The sequence below is a fragment of the Cavia porcellus genome, unplaced genomic scaffold (genome assembly GCF_034190915.1).
Source record: "Cavia porcellus strain 051 isolate PalLab524CR breed Dunkin Hartley unplaced genomic scaffold, mCavPor4.1 scaffold_5, whole genome shotgun sequence".
NCBI classification, from domain to species: Eukaryota; Metazoa; Chordata; class Mammalia; order Rodentia; family Caviidae; genus Cavia; species Cavia porcellus.
In genome coordinates this window covers 59,202,463-59,229,394 of record NW_026947488.1, presented here as the reverse complement: position 1 = coordinate 59,229,394, position 26,932 = coordinate 59,202,463, and the positions used below count along the sequence as shown (strand labels likewise).

Genomic DNA, 26,932 nt, shown 5'->3' with positions numbered 1-26,932 from the left:
CCCCACCAGTGCCTGGAACACAGGCAGACACTAAACCTGACCTGCTGTCAAAGTTGAGTCCTGTCCTAGGGGGTGTCACAGCTCAGTGTCAATTGCCTGTGCTTCAAGTGGAAGTAGCAAGCCAGCGAGAGTTTTATGCTTCAGGACCAGCCATCCTTGGCCTCTTGTTGGCAGTTCCTAAATTGATCCCTGATTTTTGGTTGCCCAAAGAAACCAGTAGCTGACCTTCTAGTGGCCAGGGGTCCCTGTCACAGTGTAGCTATGAACTGTTCTGCCATCTTCTGTTCTCTACAATTTGTCTGCACAGACACATGCAACAGAAGACTTCCAGATGTATGGGGACAGTGGCCAGGAGAAGGGCTCTCCATGGATGGTCAGGCAGCCCTACTGTTGGTGACTGCTTACTTAGAACTCTTTCTTAGGAATGATCAATAAAGCTGAGATGTAGTAGAGTTCAATGGTTAGAAGTATAGGTTTGGGCACCCAGAAGATATAGAATTGAAATTGACTGATGAAATGGCACTTATTAGCCTTAAACTTAAAGAACTTAAACTCTGACCTTAACTTCCTAACTGGCTAGAGGTAAAGAGATGTAGCCCCTGCCTCGAGACCTCCTTAGTGAGTCCAGTGAGATAACAGATGTAAAGTGTGTGGGGTTTGGAGATTTGCTAATGCTCAACTCTATGTACATTTTCCCTCAGTTCTATGGGAAAATCAGAATGCCTGCAGAGGGAATGTTTTCCTGACCAAAGTTCTAGCTCATGGTTTGCATGTCTTCATTGCAGGGAGAAGTCAATAGAACATTCTCTGAATAGAGCTTCTCTTTCCAGAGACCATGCATTCACTCAATGAACACTTGTATTCTTTTGTTTCTCTTCAGCTAAAGTTAACTTGAGTCCAAGTGACCCTCGGTGGATTGGAGCCTGGTGGCTGGGCCTGCTCATTTCTTCAGCCTGTTTGGTTCTCACCTCTTTCCCCTTTTTCTTCTTTCCTCAAACGATGCCCAGAGGAACAGATGTAAGTTTCTGAAAGCCCATGAGTCTACCTGTTTAAGAGAGATAGGCAGGTGTAGAAAATACACAGAATTGAAAAGCAACAGCAGATTAAGCAAATTCTGGGTGATGCTGAAGCAAATTCTGGGTCATGCTAGAGGACTTCTCATGAGGCTGGGAGGCTTCCAGGAAACAGTTTGGGAAACACTGAGTTGAACTAAATTGGGCTAAAGACTTAACAGTACATAAAAGCTGAGTAGGTAGGTCTAAGAATTGGGGCCCTGAGCACTGCAGTGTGAGAGTAGATGGAAGGGAAGTGGAGAATATCTTGAGGAAGGTGATAATCCAAGCACCTTCTAGTGCTATCTGGGGAAAGAAATCAGGCAGGATGACAATGGAAAACAGGGAAGAGAAGACTGGTTGACCCTCTGAACGATCTACAGCATGTACTCTACACAGGGAGTATCCCAAGAGGTCCTGGGCACTGTAGCGACTGGGTCACCTGGTAGCAACAAGGAAGCTGGGTTGAGGTTAGGGGTGAGGAAGATCTGAAGAAGTTCAGGTGAGAGACAAAGCACACAGTTGAGGACAAGGGATGGCCATCAGAGAGCTGGGACAGGGGCAAGACCAGATGTTCCTCGGGGCTGCTGTGAAGGACCCAGCAGGGACCAGATTGCAGAAGGAGAGCATATTTGTCCAGGTTTGAGTCCATAATAGAGCTCAGTGTTGGGCAGTGAGGTGGATGAAATGAGGCCGAGCTGTGGGCAGAGGGATGGGGTAAAAGAACTTGGCTTGTGTTAGGAGAGAATTTCAGAGATTGGCAGACAGTCCTGGTGGTTTGGGTGGTGTCACATAACCTGGGTTTGAATGCACCTGTGTTAGTTATAAACCAGCTGAGTGATCTTAGGCAAGGGGCTTTGTTCCAGAGCTTCCTTTTCTTTGAAAACTAAGGCCATTAGAGTAGCTATCTTAGAAGAAAGTGTGGGATGCGAGACAACACACGTGGAGTGTTCCCACTGCTCAGCATGGAGTAAGAACTCAATGCTTGGAGCACCTATTCCTGGCATTGAGCCTAATAGTGGCAAAACTCAAGGGCCTGGCATCTGTGTGGTGCTACAGAGCTGGAACCTGGGTCTGAGGCTCTTGCTGTCAGAAGGAGGCAGGTTCATGAGGAAATGTACAGGGAATGGCTAGAACAGAGTTTTGAGCAGGTCTTACCTCTGGGTCCAGAAGAAATCAGGGACCCCAGAGAGAAGACAGAAAGAGCTAAAAACTGTATTGCAAATCTGAGTGACCCACAAGCCAAAAGTCCCTGGAACCTGAGGACCAGAGAGAAGTGTAACCATGACATACAAACCAGGAGTGGGATCCAGGAAAACACCTTTGGTTGGCATCAGTCATGTGAAAGTTAGATATAAAATAATATGCCTTTAGGTACTGCAGAAAGCATTGGCCCACATGCATTCTGGTCTGCAGCCAAGGCTCCAGGCTCACGGAAATACAGGTGGTATTTGCTCAAGAGTGTATTCTCTGGAAGCACTCCTGTACACTCCTGCCAGCCCTGAGCCCTGAGACCAGAGAGTCATGGGTCCAGGGAAGGGCTATTAACACTCCTTCTTCTGCCTTCAGGGTTCTCCTGCCACAGAGGACGGAGCAAGAAAGATGGAGGAGCTCAGGTCAAGAGGTTCCCTGTTGGATTTCATTAAAAGTAATTGACTGACCCCGTAGCCTGGTGGGAGGGGATGGCTGACAGGAGCAGTCATTGAAGGTGGTCCATAATTGTAGGCACAACTCCAAGGTTACTTGCACTCAGGAGGGTTCTGCAGGGTACTTCTTTACAGCTACCAGCAAAGCCAAATTCAGGCATGCAGTCTTTACTCCCACCCCATGGTCTGGCCCCCACTTCCTCCCTTCCTCGTGGGGGAAACAGTATTAGTTCTATTTCTATCTGCCTGCCACTAGGGTTCTCCTAAGTACTTCCTCACCATAGCCCACGAGCACACTGAGCAGGAGTCCCAGTGGCTGTGTGCTCCAGGGCTGGCCACTGCACATCTTAGTGCCTCTAGTTCTGCCCCAAGGAATAGAAGAGAGTCATCCAAAGAGGGAGGAGGCAGGGCAGTGTCCAGTCTAGAAGTAGCCAGGATGGCCCTGGTCTGGCCACTGATGATAGTCTGCTCATAGGGTTCCCCCGCATCTTCCTGAGGCTGCTTTTGAACCCGCTCTTCATGCTGGTGGTCCTGGCCCAGTGCACCTTCTCCTCTGTCATCGCCGGCCTCTCCACATTCCTCAACAAGTTCCTAGAGAAGCAGTATGGCACCTCTGCAGCCTATGCCAACTTTCTCATTGGTAGGTCCAGAAATGCACCGGGAGCTGGGTGGCGCCACCTGAGGGAGGGCCTGGGTACTTTGCTGTCTGCCCAGAGACACCCAAAGGCTGAACAGGACACAGACAGGAGACAGAGGACATGCTCAGGAGAAAGAATTTTAAGGATATTTTTCCTGGTTGGCAATTTAGAATGTTCTTGGCAGATTTTGGGGGCTCTTATTATTCCACTCAAGAGTGGGTGGAGGCTGGAGGCTGCCTTCCTCCCAGCCAAGGAGCTGCATGTCTGACCCAGCTGACATCATTGGGGTCAAAAGAGGAGAGAGGGGAATGGAACTAGGAGCAGAAAACAAAAGCTCCCTGGGTTTCTTCCCTTCTCCTTCAATAACTTGAACACATTTGCTCTGATAAGAGTGGCCCTCAACCCAAATGGACACAAGGTTCCTCTGGTGTTCAGCCCTACCTAGGACAGTGGAACCAAAATGGAGGCAGAGCCCAGCATCAGCACTTTTTTACAATTGAGGATATGGTCTCACCAGATGTCCAAGTGAATTACTGGGTGAATTTGACCTTATGGATTTGTCAAGGTGGTCAATACATGAGATTTGAAGATGACTTTCCTGTTCCCCTGACTTCTTTTGTGGTCCTTGGCTGTGACTTCCCCCTTTGGCTTTCAGTCTCTGACCAGCAGATCAGGAGTCATGTCCCTTGCCCTACTAAGCCCATGTGGTCACAATCAGGATACAGTGAGGGCCAGAGAGTAAAAGGTGCTTAATAAATCCACATTCAACCTATGTTTCTTGGGTGGCAAGAGCTCTGACTATTTATGCCTTTGTATAGGCAGGGAAATGCTCTAGTAAGGATAACTTTCGAGATGTGCCTGGCAACAGTAAATGCTCGATTGATGCCAGCAATTATAATTTAACATTTCTAGTGTTCCTTCATGCTTCTTTCTTGGTTTTCCAATTTAGTGCAACCAGGCTGTGCACTCACACCAGCTTCTTCTCTCCATCTCTAGGTGCTGTAAACCTCCCAGCTGCAGCCCTAGGGATGCTGTTTGGAGGAATCCTTATGAAGCGTTTTGTTTTCCCTCTGCAAACCATGCCCCGAGTGGCTGCCACCATCATCACCATCTCTATGATCCTCTGTGTTCCTCTGTTCTTCATGGGCTGCTCCACTCCTGTTGTGGCTGAGGTCTACCCTCGCAGGTAATAGGAATAAGGAGTACCCTTGCTACAGAGCCTAGATTCGCTGCCATATGCCATCCTTTGTACCCTCCCATTCTTCTTTTCCCTGTTTACTTTTGACCTGATCACATATGCAGCAATGTCGAAAATCAGATATTAAATAATGTGCTCTATCATGAGGTGATCAAAGCGTCCTAGCAGACCACTAGTTTATCAGAGTTAAGGTTTTGTTTTCTTAAGAAGGGCCCAAATCCAATTAGCTTGGTTTCAGGGTGAACCTGAGCCCCAGAAACCAGGAAATATGCTATGTTTAGCATCAGCTCTGAGCCAGGCAGAATTACAGAATCTCACTGAGCTGTTGAAGAAAGATGAGAAGAAACTTGACCTGGACAGTGTCCTCAGAGCCCAGAAGACAAGCAGCCAATGACAGCCCCCACCCCAGCTCCTACCTGCAGCCTGAGCCCAGCTGGAAGAAGAAGAAAGGCAAATACTGCCTGCGACTCTCCTGTCACATCTGTCATTTCTCTCAGCAAAGCCTTGCTTGGTTGGTTACTTTGATTCCTACTATGGCAGAGGGTTTGCTGACCATGCCTTTCCAACTGAGTAATTAGTGGGTTTAAACTGCAAATGTCAGAAGAAATGGAAAGGCGCCATAACCCCAAACAGTGGCAGAGTCATTGTTGGCTCCTACACACATAATTCTGATCCCAAGGTGGCACTGGCCCAAGACAAACAGAGACACACAGGCCTATTAGCCAGGCCAGGAACTCATGCTGGGCTGGAGTGTAGAATTATTTCTTTGGTCTCGCTTTGTTTGATTCCTTGTTTCCTGTTTTGCTGGCAGCACATCAAGTTCTATACGTCCACAGCCTCCTGCCTGCCGCAGGGACTGCTCCTGCCCGGATTCCATCTTCCACCCTGTCTGCGGAGACAATGGAGTCGAGTACCTTTCTCCTTGTCACGCTGGCTGCAGTGGCATCAACATGAGCTCTACTGGCTCCAAGCAACTGGTGAGGGCAGCTGGGGGCCTGGCATCAGGAGGAGCCCCGGCGGTCTTAGAGCTCACTGTGTGTCCTCGCAGACTGCTCCTTGGCTCCAAGACTCATTATCGGCATCCTCTGGGCCCCATCCACCCTCGCTACACCTCCCCTGCCTTAGGGTCATGTCCGGATGCCTCCAGCCCAAAGTCAGTTAAAGATTGGTCCATGTCCAACAAGCTTGTACTCCAGACCTGACAATGCTCACAGCAGAAACAAGCCACAGCACTCGCTCCCCAACCACACAGGCCTATGAGCCACATTTTGAAAGGTCCTGACGGGCCCTGCTTGGCTTACATTCTGGCCTTCCTCAAAACCTCACTGATTTGCCTAGGTAAACTGAGAGCAGACGGCCTTTGTGACATGGACCAGAAGGTCATTTGCATCAACCCTCTATTCCCAGGTGTGCCCTATAACTGGCCTAAAGTCGTGCAGATATAAGACTAGAAGCCAGAAGTCAGCCTCATGTGGGGCATCTGGGCACAAGGCCATGGCTCTCCTGGCTGCCAGCCTTCCATCTGGGCAGCCACATTCATGTGCTCACCTGGGGAGGTCCTGTCCCTCCTTCTCTCAACACTGGGACTCCAGGTCTCCTAGGATCAGTCAGCAGTAAAGCAATTTGTCATTTGTTTAGTTAATCAACAAATATTGAGCTCTGGGCACAGCCATAGGCATAGAGCATGTGGTGGCAGATCTCTCAGACAGGGTCCCTGCTTTCACAGAGCTTGCCAAGGGTAATGTTAGAGAGCAACCCACGCCAAGGAGAAACTTCATGGGAATAGGGAGTGCCTGGGAGCCTTCCTGAGGAGGTGGCATGAGAGCTGACAAGCAGCAGAAGCAAACCCAGGCAAATCATCGCAGACAATGGGTGCAGTGTGAGCAGGGCTGCACTGGGCTTCCTGTAGGGGGACAGACACAGGCAGGTGGGCCCTGCTGGGCCAGGAACAGGCTGGGGCCATGCCTAGCAGTCAGGTGTCCTTTCTCCTAAGAGCAGCGGCAGTGCAAGAGCTACCAAAGGTTTCCCTAAGGACAAGAACCCGTACCTGTTACCTGTGGCCCTGCAGAGGGCATGGCCCGACCAGCCCACTTACCTACCACCCTGCTGTGTGGGCAGGGCAAAACCTCTGTGTGCAGAGGAGTGTGGCGCTCTCAGGCAGGGACAGGAAGAGGAGCTTGGGCAATGTGCCGCTTTTGTGGCCTTAAAGTTGGAGGAGTCTGTGGTGGCTTCTGTGGTTTTCTTATCTTTATTTACTCACCTCTGATTCATCCTCTCCCAAAAAGAATCTTGACAAGTTTCCAATAACAACACCAGTGATCCAAGATTAAAAATCCATGAGCATGATATAAGGGGAGGAAAATCTATACATTAAAAACCTAGACTGAGGAAGATAACAGCAATGTGGTACATAATATACTTCTGTGCTTCCTAGGAGCCTAGGCAAAGAGGGTGCAGAGTTCCTACTGACTGTCAGGAGGAAGGGCCACAGCTCCTTAGCTCCAATACTGGCATGAGAACTATGGTACTTACATAGTCACAGGCTGGGCCATCAGACACCACAGGAAGGAAGGCTGGCCATCAAAGTGACATGTATAACATTACTGAGCTGTCTAGACTGGCACACTCCTGGAGGCCCTTTCTAGACAGGAGTTCCTTTCAAATAGGAAACTCTTTCAAAAGTGTAAAAGCCCCAGAGCTCAGGTGACTCTGTCGGTGCCCCTATTTACACCTTCCCCAACCACCAGTGCATAGGCAGCACAAACAACACCACTCACAGCCATCACAACTGGGCGTGGGGAATGGCCAGGCCACAGCAGAGCTCCCTCCCATCCACTGGTGGCAAGCTGAGGAGGTCTAGCCCGGTGGTAGGATCTTGGCATCAGATGTCGGTGCAAATCTAGGAGCCCAACCCACGCTGCTGGAGCTCAGACCATGCTGGTCACTGGTTCTGGTGAAGACAATTTCTGCTGCACAAACACTCAGGGAGGTGGGACCCCGGAGTACCTTCAAATGCTCACTTTCTCTTTCTAATTCCAAATCCAGGCTCACCTCCTGGGGACCTGTAGGGCAAAGGTTTAACCCAGAGTGACTCAGGCAAGAGGTGGTATAGATATTGGTATAGAAGTGTTTGGAGGTAAATCAAGACAAATGTCTCCTCCCCCCCCCTTTCCTCTTGAAGATATATTTGAACTGCAGCTGTGTGCCCGGCAGATCTGCTTCAGCGAAGACAGGATCGTGCCCCATCCCCTGTGCCCACTTCCTGCTCCCGACCATCTTCCTCATCTCCTTCGCAGCCCTGATAGCCTGCATCTCCCACAACCCCCTCTACATGATGGTTCTGCGGTGAGTGGTGCTCCTGGGCCCCGGCCATGGCTCACATTTCCCCACATCTCCCTTCGTCCTTAGACCCTCCTGTTCCCATCTCATCTCACCTCCCTGCCCTGACCCTTAGAGTCCTGTAAACAGCACTATGTAAGGCTCTCTTGGTAATATGGGCAAATACTATGGCAATCAGGCCAAGCTCTGCTCTGAGCACACTGCATCCTGGTTAAGTCCCACAGTACCAGTGTGACACAGGCCTGTTAACACCTCTCTTCTACATCAGCCCAGAAAGCTAGAGCTAGTGCCAGGCTGAGCCACATATTTAGGCCAGGCTGTCTGGCTCCCCACTGTGGAAATGCTAGCACATTCACCTAGTTTTAAATCCAGGAAGAACCAAAAGGAAGGAAGAGAATTCAGTTGGAGTCACAAAGTCAAGACAGGAAACTAAAGCAAGTTCCAGAGACAGCGTGAGAGCTACAGGAAAGGCCCCAAAACAGACAATCCCAGTAAGCTAGGAGCCACATCAAGTCCTCAGGTCAGCAGGGACAGGCTGGCCAGGGTGGGAGGGGGAGCAGAGAGGTATCCCAGTACAGCTGGTGCTTCTGAGGCTTTTACAGGGACTGTTCCTCCCTTTATTTTCCTCTGCAAAGGAGAAAACAGCGTTGCACCCAGGTTCACCTACATCACCCTCCTGCTGCTCACCACACTTCCTCTTATCCTCACTCACCTGCAGAGCAGGCAGGAACACAAGCCTCAGAACCCTGGTGCCAGGGGCAAAGTCCCTGCTCCACCACATGCTGGCTCACTGAGCCTCAGGATCCTCACTTGTGAAGTGCAGACAATACTGACCTCAAAGAATTAGTGTCAGGATGATGCGATTGATTGCTTTATAAATTGGTGTGCTACATATTGGTTAAATACCACTGTTAAACAAATCATCATAATAGTTAACAGCTAGCTAGGTGCCCAGGACCTGTTTTCTCCAGAAGGCAGAGAGACAAGGGAGAAGCAGAAGCAGCCACGGGTCAAGATCTCATGGGGAGGCTCCCTTTTGCACCCCAGGGTCAGAAGGACTATAGCAGATCCTCTGACCCTGAGGCAATCTGTATGAGGCCATGAAAGGAGAGGAGACAGGGTAAAAAAATCTCATAGGGAAGTTGCTATGCAGCTCCCAGTGAGGACAATCTCTATCGAATGGTAGGAGGGAAAGTCAGGAGGAACAGGGCACCATTTGAACCATGGGGTGGGCTTTTCAAGAAAATTTCTCCTTTCTAAGTCTGTCAGGGGCTGGGATAAAACTAGAGAGAAGGCTCCAGGATTTCAAAAAGGCTTACAGATAAATCGCTCTGGAAAAGATGACAGAATGAACGCTATTTACTGTGAAGATGAGACTTCAAGATAACTTCATCTCCAGTATTATTTCTTTGCTAGCAGCAAAGCCGAAGATGTGGAAAGAGACAGAATGGTTGGAAACCTGAGAGCAAGTCAGGGTCAAATGCAGCAGACACCAGAAGGGGCCCAGACCTCCATGAAAAGCCAGACTGGGGTGCCTCAGTTTCGCTCACTGAGAATCTGACTGAATCTTCTCTGGTTAAAGACCAAGACAAAGGGGACACCTATTATGGATGGGCCATGGGGGGTGGGGGGCCTTGCAAGCAAAAAGAGAGCATAAATTGTGTCAGGCCCTTTCCACAGGAGTCCCAGCTGGGGTCTCCTTCCCTCCCCTGCCCACACACCAGTGATTATCCCTTTGTTGGGCCATGAAATCCCCCTTCCAACAAGCTTGCAGAACTTTGGTAGTGAGAGTGAAACAAACTGTGTACAGAGCTCTAGGGAACTGCTGTCCTCCCTGTCCCCTGAGCCCCAAATGCTTTTTCCCAGCAAGCACCCACCCAGCAGCATGTGTGCTCAGAGCAAAGTCCAGAGCCAAGTCACTCAGTGGGTGCTTCTGTGGTCCAGCTCAGGGCTCTTCACCTCATGCAAGGGGTTGTCCACTGCTCGGCTCACCAGCTGGGATGGCAGGGCCGTCAGCCCTCTCTGCAAACTCCTTCCTCAGCCAAGCATACCTCTCCTCTCGCTGGAGAGAGAAAAAGGTTGAGGCAGCGACAGCCACCTAATTTTCTTTTTCTTTCTTTCTTTCTTTCTTTTTTTTTTTTTTTTTTTTTTTTTTTGTCTTTTTCTTTTTTATCGGTACTGGGGATCGAACTCACAACTGCCTGCTTGCAAGGCAGGCCCTTATGCCACTTAGTTAAATCCCCAGCCCCCAGCCACCTAATTTTCAAGACCTCATACAAATAAAAAATGTAAAGTTGTGGGCTCAAAAATGAGTAAGAACTTTAAGACAGCTAGGGTAAAGCCTGAAGTCAAACAGGTGCCCTTCTGCGGGTGGAGCCTTGTGCAGCTGCAGGCTACACAGCCACAGAGCTGGCCCAGAGCAAAGAACCCTTGTAGTCATGCACAGAAGCTGACAGCCCAGGGCCCTGATTATACCGGGACTACTGTTCCCTGGTACAAGCTGCTCTGAAGGAGTTGTTCAGACCTGCTACCGAAAATACTCCTCTATGAACCTCCTTTCTGCTCTCTGCCTCTTCTGTCCTTTCTTTCCCAATGAACTCTGGACAACCCTGAAAATCCTCAAACTTAGCTTTGCATTGGAATCTTCTGGAGGGCTTGGGATTGCTCAGCCTCACCCCCAGAGTTTCTGCTTCTTCTTGACACGTCTATGCAATAGATGCAGGGCCTGAGAATCTGCATTCCTAACAAGAGCTTAGGTGATGCTGCTGATCCACAAATCATACTTTGGAAACCACTAACCTAACAGAAGTGTTTGGGCCAGGGGAGTCCAGTCAGTCCAGTGGCTCACCGCACCACATGAGGGCAGGCTCTGACCTGCGCTGAGGCTGCCTGCCTCCTGCACCCTGAATCATTCCACTGCTGATTTCCTGTTTTCCTCTTCAGTGTTGTCAACCAGGAGGAAAAGTCATTTGCCATTGGGGTCCAGTTCTTGATCATGCGCTTGCTGGGTAAGTGAGTGGCCCAGAGCCCCTGTCCCCAGAAGTGGCCCAGGCGGTAGGCATGTGGGGAGCAGGAGAGGGTTGGGGAAGCCCCATGTCATCTCTACTATGCATAATCAACAGCAGATGCCAAACCCTACATGGACCGTTTCCCTGATTGCTTAAGGTTAGGAAAGATTCCATCTATGGCATCAATTCCAAACTAAATTATGTAATAAAAATGGAAAGTAGACACAGCCAAGAATACCTAATACAGAGTTTTAAAGCAGGTATTTTAAAATCTTTCTTAAGAATTCGCCGTAGGAACAAACCTTGCATTCCTGCCCCAGACAGAACAGCAGCTGAGCCTAATCCTGGCCTCCTTCCCGTTTTACAAAATTCACTCCTCCAACCGCTGTTTAGCAAACGTTTCTTCTGTATAGTGTCCTCTGCTTGCAAACCCTGTCTGTCCTCAAACGGTCCAGAGCCCACTGGCAGAATCAAGCTTTGCACACGTGACCAGCAGTGGCCTCTAGAAGGGAGAGCTGCCCAAGGGAGCTGGAACATGGGCTAAGAGTGGGGGACACACTGCAGGCCCTTTCCCTGACTGCTTTCACAGAGCTGTGTCTTCCTGACACATCCATGCTCTAAATTTGACACAAGGCTCCAGTGTGGAGACCTTTGCAATGACAGAAGGGACTGAATCCACCACAGAGTGTATTTATTAAGGACCTAGTAAGTGTGAACTGCAATGGGAAATATGGAGATTCCAACAACAGGAACTTGGGTGGCTAGCAACACACATTTCCAAACTGAAACCTCTGCATCCTATACCCAGCAGGCCAGACCACAGCTCACCCTGAAGTGGCTTCCATCCTTCCAGAGCGAGTTGGCCTTGCCCCTTCTGGGGCTGGCTGAATAGAAGCTTCTGCAGGGCCCAATCTGACCCCATGGACTGATGAGAAATGAACTTTTTCCATGGGATTTCCTGGCTTCAGGCCACTTGCTCCTCTTCTCCTGTTGACTCCCTTTGAGCCTCTTTGGACCTTGCCCTTCTGGCCTGTATTATAAACACAGAGGATGAAAGCAAAAGTTTCTGCCCCATCCTCCTGCCAGAGGCTCTGGTGTCATTAACAGCTGCTCTGTGCTTTCATTTATAACATCACCCATCCCTCATTTATAATCTGCTCTGAAGCCTCAGCTGGGAAGAGGACCTTGCATTTCTCCCAGTCCAGCCACCAGCTGCAAAACCTGCTTCTTTCAGTGGCCCTGAGAGTGACCACTTTCTTCCACTGCTCAAAGCTCCAGAAACTTTTGTTTTCTCATTGAGCCCAGATAGCTCAATGTGGGGTCGTTGTTAGGAAACACAGGCTTTGGAGAGAGTCCATTCATCACTGCAGAAACAGAGGTCCATGAGAGGACTTCCTCTTTGTAATGCCAGCACATTTACAATTGCCACTGAGATCTGGCTGGATTTTTTCCCGGAGTTTATTTCTACTTAGAGATGGAGGTCTGTCCTTTAGGTCAGCTCCTATTCCTTGTTCACTTGCAGATGGAAATAAGTAGAGAGGCCACTTCTAGAAGCTGCCAGCCAGGGGTACAATGGACTGCATCTTTCATTCCTCCAGAAGCAGCAGCTTACAGGGCCCTAAACAGTGTGGGAAAGCTGTTCTCAGAACTATGGCTTCAGAACGAGAAGGCCCATGGTCAGGGGAAGTCCTGGACCAGCCCCACCTCGGCCCAGTGACTCCCTAGAACACCCTCGTGACTGCTAGTGACACAGAGTAGAGGCTCCCAGAATGTTAAACCCCATAAGGCACAGAGCCTGCTGGGCCAGTTCAGACCATTTAGCAGCTGGGACATTCAGTGGGCCCTAAGGCAGAGGCTCTGATAGCCAGGGTGTGAGGTGTCCCAGCAGGTCAGTGTGAGCTGGTGAATGAACAAGTGATTTGAAATTGCATAAGCCAGGGTTTAGAGTACAGCCTTGAGCCTGGTGGCTGAGTTCAGCTTCTCCTGGTTATGGTAAAGAATCTACATCTCAGAGCCCTGAAGGACAGGGGGTGATGTCTCTGCTGGAGCCAGCTTCAGTGTGAGAAATGCTGTGTGTCTGAGTTGGCATCAAGGTGACCCTGTGACTCATCCTTCCCTGAAAGATGCCCCAGGTCCCTTTTATCTCCTAAGCCTTCTGGTAAAAGAGAAATTTAAGCTTCGCTGGCAGCTATTCTGCTTCCTTAAGCCAGCGTGATTCCGAGGGAAGGGCAGAGCCATCCTCCTGTGTGGGAACAGGGCAGGGGTGCTGTGGGGGGCCTCTGCCTGCAGTCCCCTAGGAATGAGGCTCTCAGAACTCTCTTCCCTGCTGCCACAGCCTGGCTGCCATCTCCAGCCCTCTATGGCCTCGCTATCGACTACTCCTGCATCTGGTGGAGCTCGAAGTGCTCAGGGAGGCGAGGAGCTTGTCTCTATTATGACAATGATGCTCTCCGGGACAGGTAAGGACCCCATCCCTAGAGCCCAAGCAGATAATGGCCATATGCCCATGGGGGCTGCTGAGAGGGGAGGACCGGAGGACCATCTCCATAGAAGGAGCAGGGACACCATGGCAGGCATTCAGGACCCACAGGGAATCACCCAGGTACTTAGATGGTTCCTCACATACTGGCCACAGCCACTGGAGTGGAGCAGCCGCTGAAAGAAGCAGTGTAAGGGGAAGGAGTAGCTGCTGCAGTCTGAGGGTCACCAGCTGTAGATGTGGGGGGACCCCCAGCCGCCTACTACTCAGAAAGAGGGGCCCCACCATGGCTCCTGCAGGGGTAGCCACGGTCAGCCACAGCCTGTGGAATTCTACCCCCCCCACCACTCCTGCCACCTTACCTGCTTCCATCATCACACAAACCGGAAACTGCAAGGAAGGTGGGTTTGAGAGGCTGGTGCAGCAGGCCCGGAGCCAGAGCAAGCAGTAGGGTAACAAGAAGACGCTCCTCCCTCCTCCCTCTGCCTTTAGGGCTGGCTGGGTGGCTGCGTCACCTCTGACACTTAGGCTGCATCAGTGGGGGGCTGAGGAACACGGAGTCCCATGTTTGTTCCTTGTGCACTGTACTGGTAGTGAGGATTCTGCCAAGTCAGAAGAGCGAGGAAAGCGAGCCCTGCCTGGGTAGGGACAGATTCTTACTCCAGTGGTGACAAACACATTCCCTGAGCCACTGTGGGAAGGATGATCCTCTTGCTTGGTGGCCTGGACCTGGGAAGAAGGCTACAGAGACCCTGTCGCTCACCACTCCTGTCTCATCTAACCGACAGGTACCTGGGCCTGCAGATGGCCTACAAGGCACTGGGCATACTGCTGCTTTTCTTCATCAGCTGGAAAGTGAAGAAGAACAGAGAGTACAATGTGCAGGAGAAGGCAATAGACCTCATCTGACCCTCTCCTTACTCCTCCTCCACACCTGCCCGTATCCACTCATGTTAACACGTTGCTTCCTTTTATTTTTAAAATAAGAAAGAAAAATGGATGTGCATTCCTTGCCAGGCAGCCAGGCTTTCCTATCTGCCCATACCCTGCAGAGAACAGAGTAAGAGGAGGAAGACAGTGGCTGAGCCACTAATACCTAGAGCTGGGCTCCGGGAGGAAGAAGCCAGTCATAGCTCTTGTTGCGTCTCAGCTCACACAGCGTGGAATCCAGGTGGGGCAGGCTCCGCTTGGTCCTGAGATGCTCCTTTCCTGCCCCCTAGAACCCACTTGGAAGCTTCAGAGTCAGAAGTACAGCTCCTTTTCTGTTACCCAGACTCTGGCACCACAGCAACAACTGAAAAACCCTGCTAACCCTGTGAACCCAAAACCTTTCTGTCCTTAGACCTGCATGTATTTATCTTCCTTTTCCTGGGGCTACACGTCACGTTGAGAAAGCCACATATAGTGAAGACCCAGGAGGAGCTGTGAAATGTCCCAGAGCCCTGTGACTCACCTTGATGGTGGGAATGAGACCCCCCTTCATCTCAGAGCCACGGGAAAACCCTCTCTACATTTCCCTGTGACCAGAGAAGGTGGCTTCACATGGACTTCAGCCTGCATGCAGAGGACTGAAGAGAGGCGGTCTGAGATGCCAGCAGAACGCACAATGAAGCAGACAGATGTCAGCTGTGACCACCTGGATGCAAGCTGCAGCACACTGCACAGAGGCCAACAAGGCTGACTTTCCTAGGTTCAGGCAGACTATGGTAATCAACAATTTCTTGGCGTCTTTTCATTGCCTCCAAAGAGGTGGATGCTCTTGGTGAGCCAGTGCTAGGAGACACTGCTGCTATGGGATAAAGATTCAGAGATAGATCCCAACAAAGGACACTATTCACCAGCAATTATTCTGCTTATTGGAGACCCCCTTTGAGCTCAGCCATGCCAGTATGTGGTTCTCCAGAGAGCTACCCTCATATCTTATCTCACCTCTCCACTGACATGAGGGCCTCCCAGACTGTGTGTGATGGCCAGTATGGACAGTGAGGGGTGGTGACAATACATACTTGTCAAGCACAAGCATCCAAAGCCTGGCAAAAAGGACCCTGACCTGAGCATGTATGGCCCCATGTATGGACTCCTCTGTGAAGCAGACACCTGGCTCACTGTGTCCACTGGGGCATCTGGACTTGGTCACTGAAGTGCGTGCTCTTTGAGTGCCACCCTTCTTGAAAGCCCTCCTCCCCAAGCACAATGGAAACCACCTCATGAGGGAACAAGCCCAAAAGTTATGTCTGTGGCCAAACTGCTGTGCGACTCTACATCTGTGGAAGCCCCTCTCCAGTCTTCCTCTCGAAGCCACCAGCCGGTTTCCTCACAGTTCAGCTGGGAAGGTGCTCCGTGCAACCTCAGGGGCCATTCTCAGCATTTGCAATGGACCTGTATGGAAAACAATTCCCTGTAACTAACCCTGGTCTTTCTTACTTCAATTTAACAAATCCTGAAGACACTGAATTCCACTGAGCTCATGAACACTGAATGCCAACCTTCAGGTTCTGGAAGCTTGGTTTCCCTCTCAAAATTTTATTCTATTATATTGCTACTAATATATTATAATTTTGCTACTGATATGACTTGGTCATGACTTTATGCTGTCATATATATCTACCAAAGAATAGACAGAACCTTCTAGACAGAGAAAGTACCCATGCCACAGTCCTCAGAGGGCTTAGGTCACCAAAGGGATTTAAGGTATGTGGCTCTCAACTTGTCTACCTGGTACTGAGCATGCACTAGGAACTTATTCCTCCAGTAAAATTCTTCAGGTAACTGTTAAAGACAATTATAAAGCTCTCGGGAGGCCTTATTACTACCCCAAGTGTATATCAGAAGTAGACTTGAACTGTGTCCATGGCACAAAGCTGAATTAATATCATAATCACAAATGACGTCTTACTACCCCATTGGCAAATCTTTTCCCTAATCTCAGCAAGGAATATATAATGGTGTCACTCTCATCTCTCTTCTAGTAAAAAAGAACATCCTTGAGTGTAAGATACTCATAGAGGATGTTGCTACAGTGTAAATTTTGTACATTAAGGCCCAGTCTGTCTCTGTAATTGGGAAAGGGACACAGAAATGGCACTTTTTTACTGGCCCTAACACAAAGCTGTGGGTGGTCCTCAAACTCCATGTCACCAGTCAACAGTGCAGCTGAGCTTTGGGCAAGCCTGCCTTGGTTTAGGCTACCCAGAAGAAACACATCAACTGGCAAGGCTTTGGTAAATTCAGCTGCAAGTGAAGGGTGACAGGGTAAAGGGATGCCAGTCTGAGAGTATGATTTCCTGGGTGGCTGCAGCCAGGAGCTCAAAGGTGAAAGAAACAAGCCAAGAGTTCACAGTCCCAATAGCTTCTTATCAGCACTCAGAGAGGGACGCTCATTCCCAAGCTTGGATGTGCAAGAAATGTCACAGTTGTCTCTCTCCATTATGCTGAAGCTGGTGTCAAGCCCCCTCCTGCTGCGTGGCTGGAAATTCAACACTGTTTATGTTTAGGACTGGTTCCCAGAGCTACCTCAAGGTCCTTGGAGGCCTATGCTTTAAAGGTCTGTGATCCTGTCCCAGTCTGAGGCCCCCTAGTGGCCCTGCTTCTCCACAGAGCCTGGAGGTTAAACACATCCCCCCAGGCACAGCTCTGCTCCCTCTTCCCACTGGATGACCCAATGCAGTCCTAGGAGGCTCCCCCCATGAACCACTCCATCTGCTTACACCATCCAACCCCACAAGAGATGAACAAACGTGCCAGGAAAGGAAGGCTCTGCAGGGATTGTTCTTCTCTGCCCTTCTTTGACCCTTCTTGGAATAAGAGAGGTAAAATACAGTGAGAACCAAACATACTGTTATCAATCATCCTTTGGCCCAAATCCCTTTAGAAAGAAGCTCGCTACAACCCCATGAGGGTGGCCAGACTAGTCTTAGGTCTTAAGGAAAATGAAGAATCTGAAATCAAGAAAGTAATTATCACGGTCAACTTCACACAAATAATAACTTGCCAAGCCTGCACTCCGAACAGGCTGCCCAGCCCCTCTGCCCGATTCAACCCCATATTCCTTACAGAGTCATTCTGAAGTTAGGGGGGTTACTTATGTAGTAGTTCACCAGCCATGAGAGTTGAGCTGAAGAATCTCTTTAGGGCAATGTAGGATGGGTAACAGAGATGAGGAAAACCAGGCAATACTGCAGTTAACCACCTTCTAGTCAAACAGCATGGAGCATTGCAAGTATTCGTTATAGGCCCAGTAAGCTCTATAACATGATGAGTTAAAGGAGAGTCATGGGGAAAATGGACAAAGAGGTAACGGTTTTAAGAAGAAAAGCCCCTAAGAACTCTACACACAAGCAGACCTCGGAGGTGACACCCCATCTGGTGACTGGTCAGCAGATTCCTGCTTAAGAAACAAAGCCGTATTATGATTGTCTTCAACTGCTCTCAAGGATGAAAAGATATAGTTAAAATGGGACCTGAATTCAGGTAGTATAAAGGTGATATTAAAATATTAGATGACAGGTTCTTAGATTGACATTGATTCTGTGTATGTGTGTGTGTGTGTGTGTGTGTGTGTATGTGTGAGTGTGTGTGTGTGAGAGAGAGAGAGAGAGAGAAACAGGAACAGAGACAGAGACAGAGACACTGAAAATTCAGAAGAAAAATGCTGCCTTTCTCCACCACCGGAATTAAATACCTAGGAGAAATGTCCATCTACTGCCAAGAGTGCTACATTCACTATATCCCTTCATCAGAGATTAAGTATACAAACAGGTCCTAGGCAAGCCCTTGGCAAATCATAAATGAGAGAAAGCCTTCCTCCCACGGCACACCCTGACCATTCATCCCCCTTCCTCTCCCACCTCCTTCCCGTTGCATGGCCACACTAGACAGGACTCCCCAGCTTCTCAGGGCCCCTGCCTCCCTAGACACCTGCTCCACCTCGACAATAGCAATAATAAAGTGTACACAGGTCTTTACAGTGTACGAGGCTCCTGATTCACTTAAAACACAGCTTTGAGCAGTAAATCTTCAGCATAGGCTTGGCTATGCTTCCCTAACAAGCCTCACCGATCTCAGTCATGTGACTCAATCTTCTTCTCTCTTCCTCTCTCTCTGTGTCTGTCTCTCTCCCCCCTGCCTTTCTTTGATGAAAACCAGGGACTTGGACCACACTAGGCAAGTGCTTTGCCATGGACCTACACCCCCACCACAAGTGTATCTTTTACTCTCACACAGTCCATGGCAGATCTGGGTGACTCTCCAGAGGTGTGGCTTACCAACGGGGCCCCTCATGCCATTTTCTTGGATCCCAAGGTACCACCCTCTCAGCAGGTCACTATGGCTGTTGGGACAGGAGGAGGAAGTCCAGGAAGATTCACCCTGTAAGTGCACGCTCTGACTCACCAGGGCCATGCTGCACTCTGCTTCCAGCCCATCAGCAGAACTGGTCACTTAGCCCTGTTTATATGCCTTGGAGTTGGGAAGGATAATTCTGTGTTTTCAGAACAGAGAAAAGGGTAGCTGTGGATAAGAACTAGAATCCTCTACCATCGGGCATGAACTGCATGGAGACAGCTGCTCACCCAGCTTTGTGAGGCTGTAGGGAAAGGAGAAGCACAACTGGGAAGTGTCTCAGTGGAGAACCATCTATGAAGGGTCCCCAAAGCTGGGGGCTGATACCCATGCAAGGTCAAGGCCATCTGCAGAGGAAGGGGAGGTGGGTCAGAAGATTGGCACCCAGGATGCAGCGATGGCACAGTGGCTGAAAGAGAATCAGGGCCCGCCAAAGACCGTCTTCAGAGAGCAAAGGATGAGAAGCTAAGGGGGCCAAGGGAGGACAGCAGACTGGGCAAGGTCCCTGATGGGGAACAGGCAATGCACTGAGCCTTAGTGGAACACTAAGGAGTGTCCCTCCCCCGAGGCCCATGTGACTGTCCCCCTCCCCAATGGATAGGATGAGGTCCCCTCCAGCTGTCACTCATGCTTTCCCTTTCTTCACTTAACTCTCCACGTGTGCAAGGGCGAGATGACAAGCCCTTGTCCCTGACCTTCCGGAGTATGTGCTTCAAGCAAGAATAGGAACTTAACACAGGGCAAAGTACAGTTGCTATGAGTTCATTTACGTCAGAGATCAGAGAAGGGACTTGGGCAGCGTTTCAAGAGAGTCAAAGGTACCAGAGAACAGGCCAAGGGAACAGGCGACAGTGTGGACAAAGGTAAGGTAGCAGAAATGCTGCCCTTTCTGAGAAGTCATAGCCCGGGAAGCATGCAAATAGCAGCGCTGAGGCCAGGAAGGGGCTCGGGTCCAGGCTTAAGAGTCTGGACAGAGTCCAAGCCCAGGCCATGGTGGGAAGCAGGCCACACAGCAGAAGGCAGTGGCAGGCAAGTGCAGGTTTATCTGTGTGTACAGCCGTGCCTCGGCGCTCGAACTGCTAGATTGTGGGCTCCACTGAATTATTCTTCACCGCTTCCACAACCACTTCTGTGGAAAAAAACTGCTTTCCAGAAAACTGGTGCGTGGTGCCAAAATGGTTGGGGACTGCCGGCTTAGAGGACCCTCGGAAGCCGTCAGGGCCCGGCTCATGCAGGCGAATAAGCCGTGGGGCACACCCACCTCTGCCCAGCCTGTGAAGGAATGGCCCGGAGCCCATCCAGCATTTCCGGCTCAGAATACTCTTGTGGGTATACACAGAACTCGCACGCAGGATGCAGGAGGGCTCCTGGACCGCCCTGCACTACCCACACACCCGGACAAGACACTCACCCCGCAATTTCCGCCCTCCCTCGTGGGAGCTGGGCAAGTAGGAGCTCCTCTCTCCTCTTGCCCACTTCTGGTCCCCTTCCACCCAGCTGGGTGCTGGAACCCCAGGCAGGGAGCTAAGAGTCAGGAAGGCTCAGATTCAGGGCAGCCTGGGGCAACCAACTTAGCAAGGCTTCCCTCAAGTCCCCATGGTTACCAACCCCTCCTCTCTAAATCCATGCACTCCTTAAATTCATAACAGTCTGCAGCGATCTCAGGCCTAATATTTGCTGAAACCTCCCACCTCCCCTTTTCTTCTTCTCCCCCTTACCCCTTCAGGATCCCTATTTATGAGAGCTGGGGCTCTGCATGAACCAGGAGCTCTCCCTGGTGTACATGCTGAGACAGGACAGAGGCAGTTTTCACAGGTTCCTCTTTGACCCAAGCCACTTCTCCAGACACAGGAAAATTGATTGGGTGGAAGCTCGGAATGGGCCATCCTAAGTGCTTTTCCCACATCCGTTCCCTGAATCTTCCCGACAGCCTAATAACGAGCAATTACCTCGCCATTCCGCCAACAAGGGAAAAGAGCCACCACTGGGTCCCCGCCTCTGCTTCGCGCTGGGGGACCGCTCAGCACGGCGCAGGCGCGGAGGTCTGCAGAGGCCCCTGGGCCTCCCAGGTCCTGGAGTCGCATCCGCCACCAGGGGGCGCCGCCTGGCAACGGGATCCTCGGGGACTCCAAGGCCCACACCAAGAGAAGCGCGGTTCCCGGCGCACCTAGGACGGCCGGCGCCCTCAGTCCTGCCTGGCTCCCCACGCCCACCCTGCACCTGCATCCCCCTCTGGCCACCCTCGCCTGCTCACTGGATGTGGCCTGCAGATTTTCCTCTCCTTCCCCCGCAATAAAGCATAATTTAGTCTGTTTATAGATTCAGCTCAGAAGTACAACATGCACGTTAATGAGCCGCGCACGGTGGCGCACAACGGTAACCCCTGCTCTCGGGAGGCTGAGGTAGGAGAATCTCAATATTCACGCCCAGCCTGGACAACTGTGAGACTTAGAGAGACCCTGTCAGTCCATCAGGAGATAGAACGATGATTTAGCTCAGTGCAGAGGCCCTGGGTTCAATCCCTAGTACCGGAAAAAGAAAAAGAATATAGAGAACAAGGCGCCACTAAACTTCAAACGACCTGAAGACACCCGGGGTTTCCCTGGGCTCCTCGGCCTGTGGTGGGCAGGGCTGACCCCGGCTCCAGGAGCGCACACGCGCATGCACAGGCGGTCACCTCGACTCAGCACCGGACTGGACTATTCTGCGACTCCACAAGCTCTGCCCCTTGTCACCGCCTGGGGCGCTCGGGAGGGAAAGTGCTGGTGCGCAACACAGTCAGAGCCCTTCCTCCTTGGGCACACCAAGGAATACGACCCACCAAGAGTGTACAGACAGTGCAGCCACAGCTGGCGGTCACTTCCAGGGCAGGGGAGAGCGAAAGGGAAGTGCAGGCCGGACAGCCTCAAGGAGTGCAGCGCAGAGCCCAGGTCCCACCTTCCTCCCCAAACCTCCTTTCCCCGGCTTCCAGCTCAGGTTACAGCATCCAGCCTTAGCTGATGAGACCAGACCCTGGCGCTCAGGACCTCAAGCTTGCCAGGCAGGCGCTTACACCACTGAGCTAAATCCCCGGCCACGAGTCTTAATAAACGTACACAACCATGCAACCCCGTTTTAGTTAAGACAGAACAGTTCTATGACCCTCAGGAAATGTTTTGATATTTCTTGTGTCCAAAGCTGTGTCTGCCTCCCCACCTCACTGTAGACTAACTTAGCTTGTTTTATAATTTCCATGTAAATAGCATCGTACAGTGCATTCTCACTAGGAAACAAGGAGATCAGAGCGTTTGCAAATGGGGTGGGAACAAGAGGTGGGGGTGATAAAATAATTAAGATGCGTCATGTACCAGCTCCCCATGATGAACGTAATCATTGTGTAAGGTAAATATGTACTATAAAAATTAAGGGAGAAAAACCAATGCATTCTCATGTATCTGGCATCTTTTGCTTAGTATAAATTCTCTAAGATTCATTTGTGTGATTGTCTGGCTAAGCAGTTCATTTCTTCTATTGTTAGGTAATATTCCATTAGATAAAATGTTATCATTTGTTCATTCATATGAACATAGATTATTTGTAGTTTTTATTATTACAAACAAGCTGTTACGAAAATTTGTGCACAAGTCTTTTTATGGACTGACATTTACTTCTAGGGAAATCTCTAGAAATAAAAATTGCTACACCATAGGGTAAGTATAATGTTAAATTTTATAAGAAACTGTTTCCAGAGATATACCATTTTGACATTTCTTACCAGCAATGTAGAAGTCACTTGTTCTCCTGAAAATCTGTGTTTTTAAAAAATTCAATTGTATTAGGGTTTCAGTTACATTTACCGATTCATCACACATTTTCAGCATTCAGTTTGCTTGATACATGTGTATACATTAGCATGACTACATTACCCTAACAGAAGCATGGGACATCTCCTCCTTCCTCATAGGTCCCTTCCTGTCCTTGTTCATCACCATACTCATCACCATGCTCCCAGAAAACCACTGATGTAATGTCTGTGGATTAGATTTTCCTGTCCCAAAGCCCAGTGAAGTAGAATCTTCACTCTACAGTGCTTCAAAGACACATCCATATCATTATATGAGCTAGACACATTACAGGCGTTCATTCCTGGTTTTCCTCAGGCAAAATGAATTTTAACACTATTTTAAAAAGTTAAGATCTTTACATTATGCATTTCTTAAATAATCATGAGTTATTTCAGATTGCTTAAGCACATCAATTTGTCCCAATCTGTTTCACTACTCCTTATGTATTTAACAAAATATGCAGTTTTAAGTCATGTGTCTCTACAGTGAACCTAGTCTAGACTTGTACTTAAAGACTGTTAAATATTCCAGTTTTCCAAATACCCCTGGGCAGATTCTTATGTGGGATAAGCTTATGACAGTCAGAGCAGCTTGGTTTCTATGCAGGCATTAATTTAGAATCTGCTTCACTGATTCCCACATGGAAATCCTCACATGACTATGCAAAAGAAAGCACTGTCTTAACCATCCATCCTACTAGGCTTGCTTAATTGCCCCCAAAGTAATTTAATTAAAAACTTTATTATGATTATTGTAAATTCACATGCAGTTGTGAGAAACCATGCAGGGATTCTTTGTACACTTTGCCTGGTTTCCACTGATTGTAACATTTTACATTTATAATATCGCCACCAGAATCTCTACCCTAATATAGTCCACCTATTTCACTCTGATTTCCCCAGATTCACCTGCTGTCTTTTGTGTACATGTGCCTGCGTGTGTAGTCAGCTCTGTACAGTTCCATTGCCTGTGCACGTGTGCAGTTGGCACTGTGCAATTAACCCCTGCAGGTTTATCACCACAGTAGAGATGCTGAATAGTTCCACTGCCTTACAAATCTCTCCTGTGGACTTTTTCTAAACACTTTTTCTAAACTTTTTCTAAACCACTTCCCTTCCCTCTGTCCTATCCCAAACTATTCTTGGTATCCCCTGGTAGCCATGTGAATCTCTCCTGCATTTCTAAAATGCTGGCATCTCAACATATGTGGAATCAAACACATATATGCAGTCTTTGTCACTCACTGTAATCAGCTGGAGAGTCATACAGGTGCTACATGTATTGGTACTTTGTCAATTTTTTTTTTTAATACTGAGATCAAATCCAGGAACACTTTACCACTGAGTTACATCCCCAGTCCTTTTAATATATTTTTTATTTAGCCCAACCTGGTCTCCAATTTGTGATCCAACGACCTTAGCCTCCCAAGTAGCTGGGATTATAGGTCTACACCACCACACCTAGTACATGTTTACATTTTTAAGAAACTGCTAAAGCATTTTACATCATCACTAGCAATGTACAACCGATCCCGTTCCTCCACATTCTTGCCTGCATTCCATGTGGTCTTTCTTTTTCAGGTCAGCTGTTTGGATAGCTACATAGTGATGACCTTTGCAGCTTTAATTCTCATTTCCCTGAAAGTTAATGACGTGGACTATCTTTCATGTGCTTAATTACCATCTCTGTACACTCTTTGGTAAAATGTCTGCTCATGCCTATTGTCATGATTCTTATTATTTACTTTCCAGATGTTGAGTTTTGAGAGTTCTTTGTGTCATTCTAAAGATATACAAGCCTGTTGTTACATACATGACTTGCAAATATTTTGTTCTAGTCTGTAGTTTACGTTTTCGTCTTCTTCTCATGGCCTTCATAAAACAAAAGTTTTTAAGTTTGAAAAAGTCTAAGTTGTTGATTTTACTTTTTGTGGATTGTATTTCTAGTGTCATGTTTTTTTTCTTTTTTATTGCTCAGTAGTTTCCACTATGTGAATATATGTCAATGTTTTATCAATTGACTTGCTGATAAATATTCAGTTTGACTCTACTTATGGCTGTTATGAACAAAGCTACAATGAACATTTGTGTCAATGTCTTTTATAGACAAAATCTCTGTTCTCATGGGTAAACACCTTAGAGTAGACCTGTTGGGTCATTTTGCAAATATATGTTTAGTTGTGTAAGACATGTCAACTGTTGACAAACTTATTAAGGTTAGAATTGGGTTACCGTTTATTTTCCATTTTTGGCCTTCTTTCTTCCTTTCTATAGATCCAGATTTTCATTTGGATTCATTTACTGCTGGCCTAAGGAACTTTCTCTAGTATTTCTTGTATTATACTTCTCATGGTAACAAATGGTCTCAGTTTTTGTTTAGCAAAAAATGGCTTTGACTTTTATTTGTGATGGAATATTTTACTGATTATAAAATTCCAGCTTGATGCTTGTTTTCTTTCAGCGCTTTAAAGATTTCGTTTCACTGTCTTCTAGATCTCACCGTTTATGCTGACACTTGTGACACTGATCTCTGTGGGAAGTGTGGCAGCTTTTAATATTCTCTCTTTACTTTTGATTTGCAGCAGTTTGACCGTGATGTCTCTGAGTGTGGTTATACTTACATTTCTCTTTCTTGGTATTCCCTGAGGGATTTTGTATCATATTTGAGAAAATTTCTACCATTATATCTTTCTACTCCATTTTTACTCTCATCCCCTTCTGAGACTCAGTGTCAAGCCCCAGTCCTAAAAAAAGAAAACAAAAACAAAAAAAAAAACAAACAAAATGCATGGTAGCAATATTTTCTTGTGACTTTTTACCTCCTGGATGGGAGTGGAAGTGATGATGTCTCATATAGGACACAGGCAGCATCAATCATAAAAAGACGGATAAATTGAACTGTATGAAAATTAAATACTTTCTTCAAAAACATAATTAAAAGAGTGAAAACAGCACTCTGGGTGAGGAAAAGATATTTCCAGCTTAATTAAAAGACTTATATCCAGTATCTGTACATAAAATTCCCACAAGTAAATAAGAATAAGATACAGTAATAGAGATACAGGTAAAAGACTTATAACAGATATTTCACAAGAGGATATCCAACAAACACATTTGTTTAAATGTACTTAAGCTCAGTCATCAAGGAAAAGAAAATTAAAATTACAGCATGATGCTGCAATACTCCACCAAAATGACTAAAGTTAAAAAGCTCAAAGCAACAAAGTATGGAATGGCAGGAAGTCTCATGTATTGCTGGTTGGAACACACATTGGTATAACTATCTTGGAGAGATTTGGGCACTATCCACTAAAGTTGAACATGTGCTTGTCATCTGACCTAGAAATGCCACACCTAAGCACAGACAAGACATAAGTACACTGCACATGTGCCCCAAGGGACATGTGCAGTATGTGTCCTAAGAACATTATTACTCATAATAGTCCCAAATTGGAAATACCATGGATACATGTTCCATATACAGCAATAAATATAAAAGACCTATAATTGCAGCATCACGTATGAGGCTTACAAACATTTCACTGCAAGAAAAACTCAGACATTAAAGAACACATGCAAATGATTCCGAAAAACTAAACTGTTGTATTGTTTAAACTTGGAGATTGAATTTAGGGAGGTTAAATTTAAGAGGTAAAATTGAAGACACTTAATTATAAGAGGTTAAATTTAGGAAGGAGGGAAAATTTGGTAAGTTTGCAGGGAGATATGGGAGGCTTCTGTGATTGTGATAATGTCCTATTTCTTGAACTCATGGTGGGTTCATTGCTTTATCTTATGTTAACCTGCAATTTATGCCTTAAATACCTTTGCGTAGTATACTTTACAATATAAAATGTTACAGTGCCTTGCACATAGGTGGGCACTATTATAACTATTATAACTGCACAATTAGTCCATAAAATAAACATAGAATCATGCTTAAAGTAAACCTACAGGTTTGCTTAAGTACAGGTTTTGAGCAAATTTTAGATTAACATCAGCACATATTGTTTTCTTATACAGTAACACACCACCACTTTTTTTAATAAATGACTTTTGTGTTTAAATGTTCTCAGATCTAAAGCATTTTCAATTGTATTTTTCTCATTTACCTTTACATTCATTGCAGCTGTTTGAATGAGAGCCATTACCATGCTGCAAAGCACCACATGCCCTGCGATTTATCCAGAAATTGCTTCAAGCCAGAAGTCTAATTTTTTAAACTTTTTTTTTTTTTTTGGTGCTAGGGGCCTTGGAACTGTAGGAAATAAGCCCCTAAACTCAAATGTCACTGCCAGAACGAGTACACTCAGACACAGGCAAAAGGTCACTGCAAGGTAAGTTTTTTGCCTGCAGAAGGGTATGAGCATGACATAGCATATGCACAGGACAAATTAGGAATGGCCCTT

The 26,932-nt window shown here is 47.9% G+C and overlaps 1 protein-coding gene across 1 annotated transcript in view; it reads left to right on the top strand.

The window, feature by feature from the left end:
- Positions 1 to 15,928, top strand: part of Slco2a1 (solute carrier organic anion transporter family member 2A1) — an 86,134-nt gene extending 70,206 nt beyond the window's left edge. The window contains exons 6-14 of the mRNA XM_013159630.3: positions 881 to 1,017; positions 2,622 to 2,700; positions 3,174 to 3,338; positions 4,333 to 4,522; positions 5,346 to 5,511; positions 7,716 to 7,879; positions 10,817 to 10,881; positions 13,217 to 13,340; positions 14,149 to 15,928. Of these exons, the coding sequence (XP_013015084.2) occupies positions 881 to 1,017; positions 2,622 to 2,700; positions 3,174 to 3,338; positions 4,333 to 4,522; positions 5,346 to 5,511; positions 7,716 to 7,879; positions 10,817 to 10,881; positions 13,217 to 13,340; positions 14,149 to 14,269 (1,211 nt within the window). The 3' untranslated portion in view covers positions 14,270 to 15,928. The remainder of the gene's footprint in view (positions 1 to 880; positions 1,018 to 2,621; positions 2,701 to 3,173; positions 3,339 to 4,332; positions 4,523 to 5,345; positions 5,512 to 7,715; positions 7,880 to 10,816; positions 10,882 to 13,216; positions 13,341 to 14,148) is intronic.
- The last annotated feature ends 11,004 nt before the right edge of the window (positions 15,929 to 26,932 follow it).